Source organism: Dromaius novaehollandiae, chromosome Z, assembly GCF_036370855.1.
Source record: "Dromaius novaehollandiae isolate bDroNov1 chromosome Z, bDroNov1.hap1, whole genome shotgun sequence".
NCBI lineage: Eukaryota > Metazoa > Chordata > Aves > Casuariiformes > Dromaiidae > Dromaius > Dromaius novaehollandiae.
In genome coordinates, this window is record NC_088132.1 from 1,347,223 (window position 1) to 1,366,814 (window position 19,592).

General features: G+C 53.9%; 2 protein-coding genes across 4 annotated transcripts in view; both read left to right on the forward strand.

The window, feature by feature from the left end:
- Positions 1-14,349, forward strand: part of SLC49A3 (solute carrier family 49 member 3) — a 31,563-nt gene extending 17,214 nt beyond the window's left edge. The window contains exons 4-11 of one of the 3 annotated variants that reach the window (XR_003259050.2): positions 4,665-4,741; positions 4,859-4,996; positions 5,559-5,675; positions 8,060-8,212; positions 10,094-10,251; positions 11,364-11,476; positions 12,308-12,531; positions 13,363-14,349. Coding sequence is in view for 1 of the 3 variants with exons in the window: in XM_026099350.2 (XP_025955135.2) it covers positions 4,665-4,741; positions 4,859-4,996; positions 5,559-5,675; positions 8,060-8,212; positions 10,094-10,251; positions 11,364-11,476; positions 12,308-12,462 (911 nt within the window). In the remaining 2 variants the exon portion in view is untranslated. Of the gene's footprint in view, positions 1-4,664; positions 4,742-4,858; positions 4,997-5,558; positions 5,676-8,059; positions 8,213-10,093; positions 10,252-11,363; positions 11,477-12,307 lie in introns of all 3 variants that reach the window. The other 2 variants (XR_010386348.1, XM_026099350.2) reach the window with 2 other exon arrangements.
- A 1,206-nt stretch (positions 14,350-15,555) lies between these two features.
- LOC112982760 (golgin subfamily A member 6-like protein 10) lies at positions 15,556-17,859 on the forward strand. Its single transcript, XM_026099387.2, has 8 exons — positions 15,556-15,729; positions 15,840-15,968; positions 16,185-16,241; positions 16,522-16,581; positions 16,686-16,750; positions 16,986-17,055; positions 17,172-17,218; positions 17,550-17,859. Exons 1-8 carry the CDS (start codon positions 15,583-15,585, stop codon positions 17,749-17,751), a joined length of 777 nt encoding a protein of 258 aa, XP_025955172.2. The 5' UTR covers positions 15,556-15,582; the 3' UTR covers positions 17,752-17,859.
- Positions 17,860-19,592: the final 1,733 nt, after the last annotated feature.

Genomic DNA, 19,592 nt, shown 5'->3' on the forward strand with positions numbered 1-19,592 from the left:
AGGAGGTGCCAGTGGGAGCCACTAGGCACTGCGATCCTTCAGCACTAATGCAGACTGTCTTAGAGAAGGTTTCTGAGCCTGGGAAAACAGAATGGAGAGGGAAAGAACATGTACTTTAAATATGTAGGCAACTTAGTCTTGCTTTTCAAATGAGATAGAGCAGCCAAACAGCATTAGATTGATCTAGTGATCAATCAGCCTTATAACAGGAATAAATAGATCAATTAACTATGGGGAAGAGAGAGTAAAACTGAAGAGCAAGAGAGACTGGAAACTTGAGACCTGAAGTTATTTACTCTATGATGCATTGAGGTATCAGAGTGAGAACCAAATGGGCACATTATCTGCTGTGATGCCTGTATACTGCCTTTCTGAGGGCTTCCATTAATAATGTCTGGTCACAGCCATGCCTGTCCACTATACAAGATAAAAATTTGATTTTAAAATGTTTGTAAATATTGTCCAGAAAGAGTATTTGCAATGGCCCCAGTGATTTGCTCCAGTAGTTAATTACCTCTCTGGCTAATGTCTACATGTTACTTCTTGTCTGGATGCTCCTTATCCCCCAGCCATTTAGACTTGTTGCACCTGTTTGTCAGGTAGTTAAAGACAGAGTCGCTTCCTCTCTCCTTTGATTGTCTAGGAAGGCTGAACTGCTCCAGCCCAGTCCTTTCACAGGCACCTTGCCCTTTATCTCTTCCCACACACCTCCATATCTGCCTGCTGCTCTCATCTTACTCTGTTTATCGACATCCATCTCTTGTGTTGATGCCAGAGCAACACTTGGCATTACAGAACTACCTGTCTCTCTGCAGTATACAGAAGCTGATCCTGCACCCTCCCATAAGTATACCCACAGATTCGATTAGTGTTTGGCTTCGCTCTGTTTGTGTGCAGCTCAGCACAGAGGCCTTTACTCATCCCACTGAGCAGTTGAGATAACTATGACTCTGCTGTGCTCTTCAGTATTTATGATCCCTGGAGTCCTCCCCTTACTTGTAGAGACTGACACAAAAGCAGCACAGGGCCAAGATCTTACGCCCTGGTAAGTCCCTGAGAAATTCTTCTGCACAAGGAGAGGAAACAGTTGTCGGAGTCCACTGCAGCAGCTTATGCTTTGTCTGCTGGCTTCTGGGCTTGCTGTGGTCTGTCAGCCAGCATGTCACTTTCAGCACTCTGCAGCATTTTAATGCATCAATGTCATGCATGAAACACACAGTCCCATCACACACTGGTGCAAGCTAATCCCCCAGGACCTCTGGCCCACAGCTTACTGCTGATTAACTCCAGTGACTTCCTTTTCATTCTTTCTTAGTCGAGGCCCATGTCATTACATTTCCCAAGAACGGAATGAGGCTGAAATGCTTTAATTACTCAGATGGTCTGATTTTGTCTTTTCAAATGTAGCCCAATGCTCACACTTTTGCCATCTTCAGAAACAGCTTCTGTACACAGATACTTCATGAAAACACTTCTGACACAGAGTACTTTTCAGCCAGTACCCCAGGATGTGCTGATGCAGGTGCAAAAGCTTTAACCCATCTCTTTGGAAACTGTTGTTTAACTGTATTCTGTGTAAGATACTTTAGGAGCAGAGAGCACTTCAGTAGCATCACATTACATGACTTACTGCTTTCCCAAATACAGATCAGAAATGCTGTGATTGCAGCTGAGTTGGCTACAGCACTGTTAGTGATGCCCCCAGTAATGGCCCAGTGCTGATGCCAGGATTTGTCCCCTCATGTGTGCCTCAGCCCTGTATTTTTCTGATGGCTTGCCTTTGTTGCATCGTTTTCCCCATCCATCCTAACTTCCAACACACATTTGCTATGGGTTTCTTGTTTGTTACATATTACAGCTGCATTCACTTTCTGCTAGAGCCAGGTAATTGCCAGCCCAGCTAGCCCTCTTGCTCAGCTGGGGAATGGTAGCTTTCAGCAATTTATATTCTCTGCCTTGGCTAGAATTGTCCCCTTTTGGCTTGGAGTTGGTTCTGACTTAGCAGAGGTCTTCTTCTGCAAGCTGGCAATATATGCCGCTGCTGGTTTCCAGCCAGTGACCCACTCTGTCCAGAGGAGCTCTAGCCCATTTTCCATGAAAGATGCAACGCCTTTTACCCTCAGGGAAAGCAGGGCACCTGCAGCTATGCTGCCCCTCCATCTTCACTCCCAAGGAACTCTTGACTGGAATGGCCTCTAGGCTCAGGGTTGCCCAAGAACTCCAAGTGTCAGAAGTTTGTGTGTGTACAGAGTGGGACAGTCTGATCTGATTCAGGTCCTGTGAAAACAGGATGTCAAGAGCTCTCCGGCACTTTCTGTAAATTAGCAGCCTGCTACTGAAGCCAGACCCACATGAGAAGCCATAATGGTTCAGCAGGCTTGCAGTGTGCCCCCAGTACCTGCTGTCTCTGCCTGGCCCGCTGCTGAGCAGTTAGCAGTCTGCGCCAAGCGAGGTGCAGCACACAGTGCTTCGTAGCCAGCTGGTTACTGGAGGATGCAAAGGGAGCTGGCAGTAGGGGAGTAGTTTGGGAAATATGGGGAAGAGCAGGGAGACCTGGGGTTTTGTAGTGGAAAAGAAAGAAGGGGAGGGACAGAACATATGTATTAGTAGAAAATCAGCTTTGCTCCTTTGCCTGTTTGTGCAACATCTCATTAAAATTAGAAGATTATCCACTACAATTTTGGACGTTCCCAAGCAGAGTCAGAGAGCGGTGTTCCACACAGTACCCGGCTCCAGCCCCACAGGTCAGGCTCTACTGAGCAAATGTTTTGGCTTGCAAGCTGTCGGGAATGACCTAGTGTGAGTTCAGAGAGGTGTCATAGGGCTTTCCTACTTTTCATGCCCATGTGGCATAAGAGGCCAATAGCATCATGGGCAGCATTAGGAAGAGCGTTGGCGCAGACACATCTGGAGCACTGTTTTCAGTTCTGGGCTCTCCAGTGAAGAAGTACACAGACATACTGCAGCAATTCCAGTGAAGAGCCACTAAGGTGATGGAGGGTTTGCAACATCCAACATATGAGGAGAGGCTAGCAGAGCTGTAAGGAAACTGGAGAAGGCTCAGGGGGGATCTTATTGATGCATATAAATATCTGATGGGAAGGTGTAGAGAAGTTGGAGCCAGACACGTCTCAGCAGGACAAGAGGCGATGGGCACATACTGGAATACAGGAAATTCTGTTTAGACATAAGAAAAAGCTTTTTAACTGAGAGAGTAGCTGAAGGCTGGAACAGATTGCCCAGAGAGGTTGTGGAGCCTCCATCCTTGGAGTTATTCAAAACCCAACTGGACACAACCCTGAGCAACCTGTTCTAACAGACTCTTCTTTGAGCAGGGAGGTTGGACTAGATCATCTCCAGAAGTGCCTGCCAGCCTCAGCGAGTCTATGATTTCACCAAGTCTCTGTGCACTTTTGCCTTTGGCAGAACTGCCTGTGCTCCACAGAAGACATTTCTGTAGTTCAACATGGTGTCTCAGTTACAGGGGCTGAGCTCTGTCATGTCTTGCACTCCATTAGTATCCTCCTGTTAAGCACAAATGGGAAGGTGCTCATGCAGACATGCTGCAGCTGGCATTTGCAAGCACTGCCCTGGATGGTTGGTCTTCTGAAAATGTGAAACACAGCTGTGGTACATGGATTCTCAGCCCATGTACCAGCAGCCCATGTACCATGTCGCAGCAGTAACCTGGGTTCCCATTATTTTGAAAGGGATGTTTTGCTGTATTTTTTGTTCTAGAATAAATATAAGTTCACAGAGCCACCAAACGGTGGGATGTTTGTTACTCATGAGAATGAAATTGCTAAACGTAACATATGGATATGGCAGAAGGTGACCAGGCATTTCTCCTTGACGCCTATCACTTTGTTTCCCACCAGTCCTGGTCAGAGACTCAACAACACACTATTTGTGGGGGAAGGTTAGGAAGGACCAGCCGTGGTTTGGTTCTTTCTCTTGAACTGCAAGTTGCTTACAGGATGCTGCTTTTCTGCTTACTGTGAATGACTCTGTGACCTGCTTTTTGTTTTAATGCTGTCTGGCTGTGACTCTGGAGAACCACATTGCAGGAACGGGTAAAATGAATGAGGAAACTGCCGTGCCAGGGAAGCAGGCAGGGGACGTTAGACTGAGAGGAAGGCGGAGGACGTGACACGTGAGGGCATCCCAGTGTGTTCTGAGGCATCCCAGCTAATGCTGGGGTACCTGCTTTTCTAGTTCCAGGTTCAAGTGGGAATCTGAAGTTGCCTAGGGAAAGTGCCTCTGTTTGTAACTGCAGTATGACATCAGGACAGATGGCTTGGATAGGTCCATCTTCATTTTGTCCCTTCAGCTTGGTGTTTAAGGGGGCAGCCTTGTGAAAATGGGGACGGCATAAACCATAGATGAAAACCAGCTTCCTGTTACAGGAGTTAGGGCCCATAGGAAAAAGGATTTCTGAGATGGACATCCTGGGAGCAGGGAAGCATACGTGGCAGCAGCGAGACCTCATAGTTGAATTTGGCAAGTGTTCCCCTCCTGGTTTCTCCACGCATATGCCTTGCTCTGTCCTTACTTATTGCTGCTGTGCTGCACCCTACAACACTGGTGCTGACTGGTAGAAGGAGTGGACACATGATTCTGACTGCTCGCATGAAAACAAGTGTCTTTTTTTTTTTCTTTTCCAGCCAATCCCTTGGGTATTCTCATAGCAAACGTGCTGTCACCTGCACTAGTTCCAGAAGGAAAGCACATTCCACTGATGGTAAATGAAAACTGGTTTAATCAGGCAGCTGGGCTGTTTGGGGTCCAGCTGCTTTATATATTTGCAGACAGTGGAGTTGGAAAGACTGGTAACATGTCTCTGCATTGTGTTGTACAGCTGGGTGTTTATGCCATCCCAGCAGTAACAGCCTGTGCTCTAGCAACCACTGGGATTCACGAGAAGGTTCCTCCAACACCTCCTTCTGCCAGTGCCACTAACTCCACCTCCCAGCCATTCCTCACAGGGCTTAAAATGGTAAGTGCCATAGCACAGATAGAAACCATCGCTGCAGTGAAGGTTGTGCTAGGGAATCTGCCAACAAAGCATACTCTGAATCCTGCCCCACCAAACCTGCCATGGAAAGCCCCTGAAGGAGATCGAGGTCTCTTCCTTCCTCAGGGAGTTGGCATCTGCTCACAGCAGAGGTGGGGCAGATGCTGTCTGGCTCTTCAGCCATGGACTGGCTACTGTTCAGCTGCTGTTCAGATAAACCTGGGCTGCTCCGAGAGGATCTCAGTCCCGAGCCATCTGAGTGGACCATATACAGGTAGCAAGGCACATGGCAAAGTGAAGAGTAGAATTTAAGGGTACTGTGGAGTCCCCTCTGCCGTACACAGTACCTATTTTTGCTTGCCCTCTGGCTGGTCTTAAAATCCCCCTTGACAGCAGAAAGCCAAATTCCCCTAACGCTCATGGGATGCCCTCTTCACCTTTCTAACTGAGGAGTCGGAGACACTGACCTTCAAGACCACTGTCTCAGCCGGGCCTTTCTTTCCCCTCCACTTGTTTTAAATGATGTGGTAACTTCTTTTTCTAGCTCCTGAGAAACAAGTCATACATCATCCTGGCTGTGTGCTTTGGAGGAGGAATTGGGATGTTCACCTGCTTTTCATCTCTGCTGGAACAGATCCTCTGCGAAAAAGGATATTCAAATGTGAGTCTGTGTCTCCCTCCTTCCCCACTTCCCATGTGATACAGTCAAAACGTTTTTCACTGATTAGGGACTCAGAGCAAAATGAAGACAGGTGAATACGCTGCACTGTCTATCCCTCATTTCCTGCTAATGTCTACAATATGTTAAGCAGCACTTTAATCCAGAGCACAGTCCGGTTTTTAGTATAACAGATGAGCAGCATTTTCATTACTGCCCTTGGCCAGGCCCCCATTTGCAAATGAAATGCCTTCTCTCCCTAGACACTATTGAGGAAAGGAGAATGTTGGGGTTCCTCCTAAGCCACTGCAGAGCACTGCTGCCCAAGCAGCCCTCTGATCCCTTCCTCAGAGGGGAAGAATCCCAGACAGGCCCTGGAGTGATCAGGCAGGTGGAGGCAGGCTGATGCAATCACCATTCTTCTCTGCATAGTCTGAAAGCATGGCATGATAGCAGAGGAGATCGCAGGTGCTGTGGCAGATCTGTTTCCCCAAGCACCCCTCCCTCCCATGGCATTGGCTAGGTGCTGCATTCGGGGTTGAGCACGGGGTGTTCACAGCTGGTTCCACCTGCTCTCTCCCTGCCTTAGCAGGGGCTGCTCCAGTTCCTACGCTTCTCCTCCAATAGTGTTATGGAAGGTCAGGCGCGCTGGCCGTCGTAACAGGGTGCAAGCCTAGGTTCCCGCTGAGAAGTTTGGAGCCATATCAAAGCAAATTAAATAAATAAATTTTAATGACATGCGTGCAGTAATTACAGCTCGACCTGGGTGCCTCCAAAGAAGGACCCCGAACAAAGAAATCCCTGGGCAATTATAACTTTTCAATCCAAGTTCTCCACCCCTCATGCGGTAGTTCGGACCAATAGTAATATTCAGGTCTGGGGTCTTCCCGTTCCTTATTGGGTCCCATCACTGTCCCTAGGCAGGCTGTTTCTTTCCTTATTTTACTGTTGCGGTTTCTGCTGACAGATGTGCCTTTGTTCCTTGTTGGGTCCCGTCACTGTCTCTCAAGGTCCTGACAAGGAGGTGGTAATTCCAGACCTCAACAATTAACACTGCCCCAGCAATGAGAGGAGGCTTTGTTCCTCAAGGTCCTGATGGCCTGCACAGACCTTATTTCAAAGTTTTGACATCCTCCCTTTCGGAGTGAGACACAGGAACACAGACTGCTTCTAACTCCCTTACCTTTCCAGCCTGAACCAGCTCTGGGGCCCTTTCTTACTGACCTAGGTGAAAGTTCCTGATGTTATCTGAGTGCGGCCTAAGGCTTCAGCAAATTTAGCTGCTCATGCTAAGCAAGTTTTATATACGTTTTGCTAAGCAGCTACCTCTAGACAGTTTCAGTACAATAACTTCCTTAACAAATAGACAGAGCTCCTCTCCTATTGCTTGTATCCCCACGGAGGGCCTCTTAAGACACCTCTCCAGCTGTTGTACCTGCACATCTACCTACCTGCTCTCTGTTCCTCTCCCTCTCAGTTTCCTACTATGTGATAGCCAGCTCGATGCTGTAAACGCTGGCCATGCAGCCTGGTGACATTGTCTCAGTCTGCTGGCTTTTCACCAGAAACCTTCCAAGCTTCCCAGCCTTGCTTCTGGTGCACTGCAGTGCTTTTGTCTGTGTGTGATTGGCCGGCTCCAGCCCTGCAGCAGTGCCCACAGGGGTTACTCCAGACAGCCTCTCCATCTCTTCTGCCCCCGAGGCTCCCAAAAATGTTCACCCACATTTGTTAAAGCCCTCCTGCTTTCAGGCTTGGTGTCTGCCTTTGACTGCTTCTCAAGGAGCTGAAGGGGAAGAACGAGCAAAGATAGACAGTCATGGCAGGCAGTAGAGCACAGGTCCTATCCTCGCTACCACCCGTTGCCTCTCTCCCAGACCTCCCTGCCCCAGCCTGGCTGTGCAGCTTCTGGTATAACAGTCTTTGGGGCAACCAGCCTCGTGGTGGGCAGTCAGCCAGTATAGGTTCCTGGTAAGATAAGGGCACAGAGCATGGTTATAAACAGAAGATTCCAAAGGAGTTACATCTGTTACCACAGCAAGTGTGGACCAGGTACCTGGTCCTGCTGGAGGAACCAAGAGCCCCCTCGTGTGTGGGATGAAGTGTTCAATGCCAGGGAACTGCTGCTGCCCCACACCCAGCCTTCCTGTCCAGATGTGCAGAAACTCATCATCCACTGAGACCTTGGGATTGCTGTGACCCTGAAGCAGCAGTCATCCCAGGGCAAGTTATCTGCCACTCTGAGTGGAGGTGTTGGCTATTGCAAAGGGCAGGGGAATCTGTCTTGCCTCATTAAATGACCTACTAGAAGCAGGCAGATGGGTCAGTGACATTAAAACCTCTTGCCTTCCAGCTTTAGCTGCTCAGTCACTTGTTCTTCTGCCCTACAGGTATTTGCTGGCCTGAATGGTGCACTGTTCACCATGTGCGGTTTGCTGGGTGCCTTCCTACTAGGACTGTATGTTGACCGAACAAGGAGGTTTATAGAGTCCACCAAGATCTGTTTCTGTCTGAGTGCACTTGCTAGCATCGTGTTTGCAGTGGTGAGTTCTCCCTTGCATTGGACCATATCTGTGGGCCTACTTCCACTGCCATCTGATAAATCATCAACTTGAAACAAGATCAATTGATGTCATGGTATTTATTAAGCCACCTGTTCCGCTTTGGGACTATCTCCATGGGGCAGGAATGTTTTAAAGAAAACCCCCTTCCTGCGTGTTTCACAGAGTCACCATGGAGACTCAGACAAATTGTGTCAGGTTAGGAATAAATGGGCTTAGTTTACTTTCTTCCATTGGATTGCCATGTTTGCTTACTGTCCCCAGGGTCATTCTTATCAAAAAGACAATGAAATTGCTCAGCATCAGTCTTACAAAAAAACCCAAGATCGCCAGAGTTTTCCCAGCGCCTGCCTTTAACAGTGACGGCTGCTAGGAGTCTAAGGCCAGCAGAAAGGACCTGGTCAAAACAGGGATGCAGAGCAAGAAAAGGGGGGCTGCATGAATCCGGCTAGGAGAGGAATCCAGAGCCTGGAGGTTTTATACCCATGTGGCTAGAGTGCAGGTACTGCAGACAAACCCAGTCACTGCCAACGGGAGCCATGACCCAGCAGGAAACTGAGCATGAGGCATGGGGCTCCTGGACCTGCAGAGGGCCCAGGCTGGTGCAGGCCTCTGTTTCCCCGACAGACTTGTGCTATGTATTTCTCCTGCTTGTTGAAAGACCAAGACTACCTTATAACACAGGTGTGACTACTCTTCCTACTAGGTGAAGATCCCAGTGATGTTAGCTTCACTTTGGAGAGAGAGACGAATGTTATGCCTTGCTCAGTGTGGGAGGGGGTGCCTGATGCAGACCTCATATTCCCCTCATCAGTGCTCTGGCATTTTGGATGCTTTGAATACAGGTCAGCATGCCTGGACTCAAGTACAGCACAGAGTAGACATGAGGCAGACTCAGGAGTAATAAGCAAAGCATTCCCCTTTACCTTCCCTGCCCTTCCCCTGCTCTCTTCTACCCTTCCCTCTCCTCCTGCCCCTTCCACCAAAAATGTTAAAAGTAGAAATCCAAAAACAACAAATCCAAATCAGTTTGATTGATGCTTTGACCTTGCATTCCAGACACATAAAGTTTTCCATGTGTTTGGCTGCTTCTTTGCCGTTAAGCAGGGTAGCTGTGACAGGCCTGCTGCAGCTGTGTCAGGAGGGACTCCTAGCGTTCCTCGGTGGGAATGTAGTACAGAGGGTAATGAAAGAGACACCAACCCTGTGGCAGCAGGAATTACCCCCTTGGCTTTACTAGCATTGGCTGGACAAGGCCATGCTCCTCCCTGCAGAGCTGAGGATGAGGCTGTTTTTGGAACTGAGCTGCTCACCAGGGTTTGTGGATGATTGTGGTGGTTTTTTGGTTTTGTTTTTGTTTTTAATAATACCCTGCTGCTACAAAAGTGAGTCTGACAGTGTTGATACACGATAAAGACTAGTTTTCAGCCTAGACTGAGCTGCAGCAACCTGATGAGTGCTCATATGTAACCTATTCCGGATGCCACTTTAGACACATTAGCTTGTATCAGGAGGAACGTGTGTGTTTCACTTCATACTGAGGGATCAGCTGAGTGCATTTCTGGTAAGCTGCTGACCAGGGAATCAAGTCGCAGTAGCAGGACCACATCCCTGCTTCTCAGACAGTTCTGCTGATCTCTCTCCCCTTGCTTAAACTCAACAGATAAATCTCCTGTAGCCATTTGTTGACTCTAGAGGGCTGCAGGCAGAAGAGATCTTTCAATAGAAGGATGAGGAAGGTACTGGTGAGAACAGGGAACCTTTGGGACTTCCCTCAGGTGATGGTGAAGTACAGGTTCAAACAGAGACTGTCTGTGCAGCGGTGCTGACACTGAGGCTTTGGCACTGTTTCTCTGCCTGCAGGCGTCTCGGTTCAGACACCAGGCCATAACGCTGGCCATAGCCAGCTCGCTGTTTGGGTTCTTCGGTTTTGCCATCTACCCCGTTGCCATGGAGCTGGCTGTGGAGTGCTCCTACCCTGTGGGAGAGGGCACATCTACAGGCCTGATTTTTGTTGCAAGGTAAGCAGGCAAGCTAAACCTATCTGACAGTTGAGCTTGGGTGGTGACAGTGGTGTGGGTGCAAACAAGGCAGAGCATGGCTGTTGATGCCAGTCATGCTGCTGAGTTTCTTCTGTCTGGTACGCATGGACATGAGCAAGGCAAGGGGGGAGCTGTCCGTCCATAGGCTTTGTCTTAAACAAAAGGAAGACAGCTGATGGCCGTCCATCCTGATCTGAGTCGTAGGGCCGACTAAAGAGTTTAAAGCAAGGAGGAGTATGTGGGTCTTGTGCAAGAAGGGCAGGAAGACAGCTGAAGGTCTCCCTTCCTTGGCACAAAGCAGGGAGATAAACCTGCTCAGCGTCACCTATGTCCGAAGCAAGCATGAGCGGTGCGCCCGAGAGTGGTGCCCATTTCCATGGCAGCACAGAGACCTGTCAGGCCTCAGCGCTCTCATGGGCAAGATGGGGCTCATCACTCCCAGGGCAGCTGGTCCACACCAGACAGGGCAGTGACAGTCCTTCCCATGCTCAGCTTACGTGCCTTGGGCGGGCACTGAGCTGCAGCAGGAACAACGCCCTGGAGGCCTAAGCAATGACGCGCATGGCCCAGCACCACATGCGCGCGTCTGGGGGCTCAGCGGCAGCAAGGAACGGCTGTCAAAGAGGGGCACTGGACACCTCCCCTTGAAGGCTGTAGTCTCCCACTGGTTGTCGAGTTTATTGTTGCCTGGCAGCCAGCTGTGAAAGAGGAGGAGGCTGAAGTCATTGCCTGGCTTTTCCCATCCTCCGCCCCACAGTGAGAGGTATTTCCAGTCTTTGCCCAGTGACTAAGCCTCAGCTCACTGACAGCTGTGGTTCAATGCCTGCCCACCGCCGGTGGAAGTACACAGTGGCCATGCCACGCTGGCCATGTGTCTGAGGGCATGCCGACAGGCGAGCCTGCCCACCCTGTGAGCCAGGGCTGGTTACTGAGGGCCTGGGTCAGAGGCAGCTGGCAGTAGTTTGCTCCACTAGAAGGACCCTGCTCCAGACAGGGGCTTCACTTCCTCCCGCCCTGGGGCAGCCTGGCTGCCCTGGCAGGACTGGCGAAGCAGGCAGGAGCAGTAACTGCATGACGGCTTCTCCCCACAGCCAGGTCCAAGGTGTGATTTTAATGATTCTGCTGCAAGCCCTCACCGTGCGGGTTTCTGAGGACCCATCCTCCGCCTGTGCCCTCAACCAAGACGGAGCCCTGGACTGGACCAGTAAGTACCTCCCTGGGAAACCACACCAGACACTCAGTTGCAGCTCATGTGCCCCCCCAAGCCCTCCCACGTCTCACTGTCAGGGAGCCCGCGGGACTGATTCCTGCTGTAGCCTATCTTTTAGCCACCTTTCCCAACCTGATGGTGCACCCTCTGCTGCCGCAGCTCAAACAGGGCTGCAAGGCTGAAACGGAAGACACCTAAGGTGCCATGAATGCTGTCCCTGGTTAAAATTCCTCTTCTGGCCATGCTCCAGAGACCTGAGCTTCAACAAGATAGTGAGAAGCTGTTCTGGGGGAAGGCGCTACACACACAGCCCAGCTTGCGCTCCTTTGCAGGGTGGCAGGCCCAAGACCACCAATGCACCACCTGGAAGCAAATTCCCTTGCTTCTGCAGACACATGCAGAAGCACATACACATTTGTGTACAGTTTTGCTGACTTATTCCAGGCTGCCCTTCCTTTCCCAGCCACTCAGGAGAAGAGACAGCAACTGAGATGAACTAGGGCACAAAAGTGTATTTGCACTGTAGGTTGAACCCTGGCCTTGATCTCTCAGCTGGTTCATACTCATGTAATACTGACACCAAGCCCTGTGGACACACTATGATGCAGACGCTGGCAAACATCTTTTCTAAAAATCCTCTTCAGCTGAGCAGAAGATCTCAAGAGCCAGCTCCAAAAACCGGCAGGGAACAAGATTGCCAATATCGCCACAATAACTGCCCCCCTCCTCCCCCCAAAATTCAGCTGCTTCGTGTTTGAAAGTCTGCAGCTGCCCATCCCGTCAGATTAGAGCCGGATCTCATCATTGGGTTTATCTTTCTTGCAGTCCCAACACTGCTGCTGGCTGGGCTCTGCAGTGCCATGGCTTGCTTCTACGTCATCTTCTTCAACACTGACTACAAGCGGCTCCATGCTGAGGCAAACAGTGGCACTTTGGTCAGTGCAGAAGATACGGCGGCAGCAGCTGCTCCTGAAGCCTAACCAGGCTGAAAAGGGCACACCAACGGCCGGTTAAGGAAGGAGTCAGGTCTGCGGGCAGGGGCTGTGACTGTGAGTGCTCACCTGAAATGCTGGGATGTCTGGGTCCTGTTATACAACAGGCAGCCTGGATTTCACAAGAAAAGGGCCAGAGCAGAGCTACTGGGGTGCCCTTCCTGAGCTTCCCCAACTCTTGTATTTATTTCTCAGGCTGGGGTGTAGGGTACAGGGTGGTTGTGCTGCCAGAAAGGTCAGAGGGGGTTGGACAACTGCAGAGGTACAACAGGTATTTTCAGCTGTCTTGATTCAAGCTAAAGGAATGTTGCAGAGAAGAGGAGCATCACATATTTCAGCCATTTTTTTGTTTTCATGTGCTTGGACCTGGGGTGAAGCTCTCAGAGGGGTGGAAGCCATGCCTATCACAAAGCTGTCAGAAAATTAGCTTGCAAGTACTGTGGTTCTTGTATAGCTTGACACTCTCCCCCCCCCCTCTAACCTGGAGCTAGTTGTGCCTCTTGCTTGGCTAAAGGGTGGTAGGAGCTAGAGCATCTTTCTGTTGCAGGACGGAGGGCACAGGCATGTCATCTGTAGTATGAGTCTGTTCCGATGAGCCACATTGCGCTCTCCTACAGATGGCAAAAGGAAAGCTCTGCCTGCAGGGCCGACCATGAAAGAGGAAATCAGTAAGCAGCGGATGCTAAATGTGGCAGCCTTGCTTGCCGTTTCTAGTCCCTTGCCAAATGTCAAGACATCCAGGATCAGTTTGTTTTGCCTTGTGCTCCTGTTGTCTCACCATCTCTCCTGCTGTTCCAATGGTTCAGATTTTCCACGGGAGGATGAACCTGCCACTGTAAGATCAAAGCTGTGTACCCTCCCCAGACCAAGATTTGTGCTCTTCTACAGGGGAACACTGAGAGGGCAGCTTACTTTCTGGAAAATGACACAGCAGTGCCTTGGGGGGAAGGTGGCAAGAAAACAGGCAAAGGTGACCACATAACGAGTGCAGGGAGTCTTCACAAGTTTCTGCGAATGATACGAGTGGTTTTGAGGAAGGCCAAGTAAGGAGCACAGGCATCTTCCAGATCCCGCTGCAATTGACAGCTGTCCTTCAGTGTTTGAAGAGATGGGCAGATGCACAAAAGGTCCCCTTTGGAGTTCAGTTACCACAATTGCAAGGGGTACAAGTGAGCTTTTCTGCCTTCTACAAACAGCTATACTTGCACTGCAATCCACTGTCCTGCTTCGTTATTCACGTCTAGGTATACAGCCTGAGCACTTGTACTCCTATGGCATTTCTGTGCTAGAAGAAATAAGGCAGGTTGGGCTGGGTGAGGCTTTGTATCATGAGTTTGCAAGGAGGTCTCAGCACTTTTGTTAATCAAGGGAAATTGTTGCAAATTTGAGCTCTGAAGATGAAGTGACTACCTTTCTCCAGTCTAGCTAGAGCACTACGCAAAGCAAAGGATGCACTTCTCCTGGGGAACACCGTGCAGGGGAGCTCTCTCACCACCTGGAGTCTCCTTTCCATCTGCAACTAGAAAGCTCTCGCTCTGGAAGACACCGAGCTGCATCCAGAAAGAGCTTGCTAGTTCCTACAGCTGCAGCCCTGCTGTCACCAGTAATCACTAACTTCTATCAAAAGGAGCAGGAAGGAAGATGAGTTCAAACCAAATGAACGTGGACATGTCAGAGGAGTTGGATTCGCTGACTTTTTCAAAACTAACTTGTCAGTTCTGCAACCCTGGACCTCATATACTGAACAGATTAACACCAACTTTACCTGTCACTCCTGAGTCCCGCTGTACTGGGAAGCAAGAAGCACTTGGTGCTTGATGATTTTATGTCTTTACAGACACTCCTGTCTTTTGAATAAAGGGCAGTTTAAGGAAAGACTCAGCTCTTCTCACTGTGTCAATCCTAAAAGAGTATTTTAGAGATGCAAGCGTGCATCAGGTCAGCTATGCAGCACAAGCCAAAGCTCACAGTGTTCTCCCTGTGTTAAGTGGTACCCAAAATAATGAGGGTGAGTGGTATTTCAGATAGCTCAAAAGGTTTCACCAGCACTAGTTCTCTTTTGAAGGGCACATTTCTAGGCTCAGGGAGTGAGGGAGTACAGTGCTAGCAAGTGCTTCCAAAATCTACTAATTTCCTGATTAGAAAGTCTGCCTTGCGGCAGTGCTGAGGCACTCTCATCTTTATCTAAGCATTTAGAAGAAGAGATGTAAAAGGGGAGATGTTCCTTCAGCCTGCGCATCAGACATGCAGGTGTGTGAGGTACCCAGTGGATGGAGCCCTCAAGAGACGCTGGCTGGAGCTGAAGGGTCTTGACATCCTGGCAGCATGCAGGGAGGGATGGCCTGTGCACCGGCAGCTGGGAAGACTCTGCAGCTGTGGCTCAGGAATCGAGGGGCTCTGCTCCCCCAACAGCACGGCCTCCCCAATGCGGAGGGTGGTCCCGTGTGGGTTCTGGGGGTGGCCACACCTCACAGGCTGGCCTGCTGAAGCGCTCCGTGGGACTTTGGCTGCCTGCCCACTCCCACCAGCAAGCCTGCCAAGGAGAAGGGAAGCAGTGGAAAGCTGCTGCTGAGGGTGGTGGGGCCCGGAGCGCTGCCAGCGCCACAGCTGGAGCATGCCTGCCCGCGGGCAAGGGGTGAAGCTGTGCCCACGCACACGTCCGAGGCACGAGTGCGCGGGAGCAGGGTGCCTGTTCATAGCCCCCATGCACAAAGGCATCATTTCCAGTACATGCAAGCACGTGCGTGTGAGTGTGCCTGTGTGTGTGTGCATGCCAGAAATGGCAGCGGCTGTGTGAGGGTCCCGCGGTGGGCGAGCACACGGGCTGTCCCCACTCACACCGTGCTGGCTCCCAGCGCGCAGCCCAAGCCATGGAGGTGGCCGATTTGAAGCTGGCCCTGCAGCGTGTGAGGGCGGAGAAGCGGGAGCTCACGAATCACCTGGAGACCCTGGAGGAGGAGTATGAGGTGCTGCAGAGCAAGAACGCCCGCCTGACGGAGCAGGTGGCCAGGTGGGGTGATCCCGATGTCGCTGGGCGCGCAGGAGGCTGGGGAGGCTGGGGCGCGGAGGATGAGGGAGGAAGGGGAGGCCGGTGGCAGGGCGAATCTGATGGCGCCCCTTTGCTGCAGGCTGCAGAGGTGCAGGAAGATGGCCGAGGAGCCAGAAGGGCTGCTGGCCGAGCTCAGCAGGCTGCGGGAGCAGCTGGAGCAAAGCCAGCAGGAGAGGGGCTGTTGCAGGGAGCTGCTGCGGTGCCTGGTAGGCATGGAGTGCCCCGGTGCTCGGGGCTGGGGCTGCCCCCGCTGAAGGCCTGCTCTGGGCCTTCTCTGCCCTGCTCTGAAGCTCTGCTCTGCGCCTTCCCCACGCAGCAGGAGGAGAAGCAGGAGCTGCAGGACGCTGCCCAGGAGCTGGCCAGGGAGAACTGTGCCCTCCGCCAGCGGGGCTGCAGCAGCCACCAGGAGCTCCAGGGCCTGGAGGAGCTGCTGCCGCAGCTGGAGGTGAGCTGGGCTGGGGGCCTCTGCCTGCCCCCCGGTGCCTGCGGAGCTGGGTAGCCGAGGGGAGCTGCCTGCGAGGGGCAGCACCAGAGTGGGAGCTGGGCGCCGAGGGCAGCCGGGAGGGCACAGGGCCTGGGACCTGCTGCCAGGAGGAGCTCTCACGGGACAGACCGCATGCCCTGCTGAGTGCTCCTCTTCCTCTCCTCTCCTCTCCCGCAGGAGCGCTTGCAGGCAGCCAAGGGGGAGAGAGGCAGGAGGCTGCAGGAGCTGGACAAGGTACAGGGCAGAGGGAGAGCTGTGGCGGCAGTGTGCGCGGTGGGGTGCCAGCACTGGGGTCCATGCACCCCACAGCCTCGGCCAGCGGTGGGTGTGGGTAGGGCATTCGCCCCAGGGGCCGGGCTCCGTGCCTCCCCTCCGGCTGGCCTTGTCCGTCGCCAGCCCTGCCAGTGCCCTGGAGCAGGGGAGTCGCAAGAGGGCACAGCCCTGAGGCTGGACGGGGAGGGGGCTGCCCAGCCCCCAGCTCCGCTCCCTGCATTGTGTGCCCCGTGTTTTGCAGGAGAAAGAGCGCTCGGCCCAGCTGAAGGAGCAGCTGCGTGAGCAGGAGGCGCGGGCGAAGGTAGTGCCGAGGGGGCGCGGGCAGAGGGTGGTGGGTGCCCACTGGCCAGGGGCTTTGGAGGAGGCTGCAGCAGGCGCATGAAGCGTGAGCCTTCCCTCTCCCAGGTGCTGCGTGCTGCAACGAGGCAGCTGCGAGAGGAAGTGGACGAGCTGGAGCTGGAAAACGCCTAGTGAGTGGGGCCCAGGGATGCCTCTCGCCCACAGGGCTATGCAGGGGCTCTGTGCCACACCTGGACTCGCAGCGGACGCCAGTGCCGTCCCTGGGGAGGGGATGGGGGGGTTATGTGCAGCATGTGGTGGGACAGGTGACCCCCATCCCTGCCAGGGGACAGTGGGATGTTGCAACAGGGAGTCCCAGTGGCCGTGGTGGCCAGTCCTGGTCCAAGCAAGCCTTGTTGCCTGCAGCAAGCAGCAGACAGAGCAGGAGCCCGAGGCGGAGGGGTCTGTGCTGCCGGAGCTGCTGGAAGCCCAGCTGGTAAGGGGAGAGGCAGCGCCAAGGCCTGCTGTGGTCAGCTGGGTCTTGCTGGGGAGAGGGGACCGTGCAGCCCCATGCAGGCCCCACAGGTGTCCCCGCTTGGTGTTGACCTGCAGGAGAGGGAGGAGCTGGCGAAGAGATGCGGCATCGCTACGTGGCTGCCGTGAGTTGCCCTCGAAGCCCTTGTGCCCTGCCACCCATGTCTGGGCTGCTTTGCAGCGAGCTGGCCTGCGCTGGGGGGTCCTGCTCACTGGCTGTGGGCTGTGCAGCTGGGAAAGACGCCCCCAGAGTGTATTCCTTGTGCCAGGCTTTCTTCTTTCTGGGCTGGTGGTGGCTCTTTTGCAACCTTGCACGAGGGAGCAACGAGCAGTGTCTGGGGGGCAGATGGTGGGGCTCCCGCATGGGGCCCCTGCAGCCCAGCGGTGGGTGCGGGGCAGGAGAGGGTTGGGATGCATCTGCCCTGCCTCATCTCCCATCCCTCCGCTGTCCCTCAGGAGACTCTGCGTGCTCTTCATGTGCCTGGAGCTGGTCGTCGGCTTGGTGCTGGGCGCTGTGGTTCTCTATGCCTCGCGGCACGACCAAGAGCTCCTCTTCCGACTGCTGCTGTGGCTGCTACCCGAGGAGACCTACGCCCGCCTGGCATACTTGCTGGGAGAGAGCCTGAGCCTGCGCAGTGAGGGGCTGCTGCCCTTCTGACAGCCGTTCCCCGGCCCTGCAGCTCTGTCGGCCTCGGCCTCCCAGAGCCTGCAGGGTGAACGCTGAATAAGATGTCCTCGATGCCCCCTCCTTGCAGTCCAGCGTGCTTTGTGTGTGCCCAGAGAGACGGCCTTTGAGGCCTGGGTGCCTGCGCTGGGGGTGGTGGGCGGTGGTCAGGGGAGGTGCTCTCGCAGGGTGGAAACACAGAAGCAAAACCACCCTAAGCAGGAATATGGCAGTGGAAGCAGGTACGGATCTTCCCATAATTAAAGAAGCAGCCCTCATTATGGCAGAAGCTCAGGAAAACAGCCTTGTTACACTCTCTGACCAGGTTCTCTTGAGATATTCCACGCGCGGAGAGTGTAACGCGTAGCACCAGATTGCCTTCTTGGAAGGTACTTGACGTTCCATGGGTTTCTCATTTAGGGGGCTGATACAGCAACAGACTGAAATCACAACACCAGCGTAAGCTGCACTTTGCAGAGTAGAGCCATCACAATCTACAGTTCAATCACAACACCAGGGTGATCCCCGCTACCAGTCTCTATAACATGCTCACTGTCATGATGCTGGGCATCCCATACCGCTGGGAAGGAAGATGTGCGCTGAAAACCATTGCTCTCTTCAAAGTTCTGGTGTTAGTTGTTCATTTTTCATACTCTTGCACGGGCTGAGCCACTCTCTCTGCCATGAAGCTCTGCCTGACTCAGGGGCACGTTCGCACTCTTCTGATGAAGTCGGGCAGAAACACTGGCACAGCCAGGGGATCGGCTCAGCTCTCATGCGGGCAGCTGATCCTCTCAACTCCTGGAGCTGCTTGTCGGGAAAGGCGGCCACCCTCCGGGCCCCTCTGCCCCATGGCGGGAGTTGAGCTCTCTGTGCCACACGCAGCTCTGGGCAGTGGCTCCCGGCGCCCCCCCGGCACTCCGTGGGCCCGTCGCCCAGGCCCATCTCCTCGGAGCCGCCCTCCCGGGGGGTCCCGGGCGCTCACACGGGCTGTGCCACAGCAGGCACGGCGGCAGCGGCCGAGCCCACCGCAGCCGGGCGCAGGGGCGCGCGGCTGGCTGTCCCTGGGGCGGCGGCCCACACCGCACCCCGCTCGCCCCGGCACAGCCCGGCGAGCCCCGGCCGAGGTGCAGGCGGTGGGGCCCGCGGGCGCTGCGCCACGCCGTCCGGGGGCTGGCGAGGGCAGGGACAGCCCCGCCGGCCCCTTCCCGCGGCCCCGCTCGTCCGCGCCCGGCCGGGGCGAACGCCTCGCCCTTCTCCCCGCGGCCCTGGGGGAGGGGGGCCAGCCGGCCCGCCCGGGCTCCCCGCACCGCTGCGGCCCGCCTCCCTCGCAGCGCCACATTGGGCTGCCGGCATGTCACTTCAGGCACTGCCCGCCCCTCCCGCACACCCATTGGCTCTCTGCCTCTCCCTGCTAGCTGAGTGGCCGGAAGCACACAGGAGGGCGGGGCTGTCCCCTCCCCCTCCCCCAGCCCCAACCGCCATTTCCGTGCGCCGATCGCAGCGCTGCTGGCGAGTGCTGGGGCTGCCGTGGCGGGGCACGAAGGGTATCAGAGAGCTGCGCCGAGAGACACACCAGATTGCGGAGGCGTCAGGGGCATTGGGGCAATGGCGATGCGGCTGGCACGGGGCCTGCGAGGCCCCTTCAGTGAGGCACTCAGCCTCTCCCAGACCCCTGGCCTGCAGCCCTGTGCCCACCCCAAACCCACAGCCTTACCCCAGCCCCTTGCTCTGGGCATTGGCTCCCCACACCTGTAGGCCCTTCTGTGAGCTCTTAGCCCAGCCCTCAGCCTGATTCCTCGCCTGGGCTCACGAGAGACTCGCCTATGTCCTGT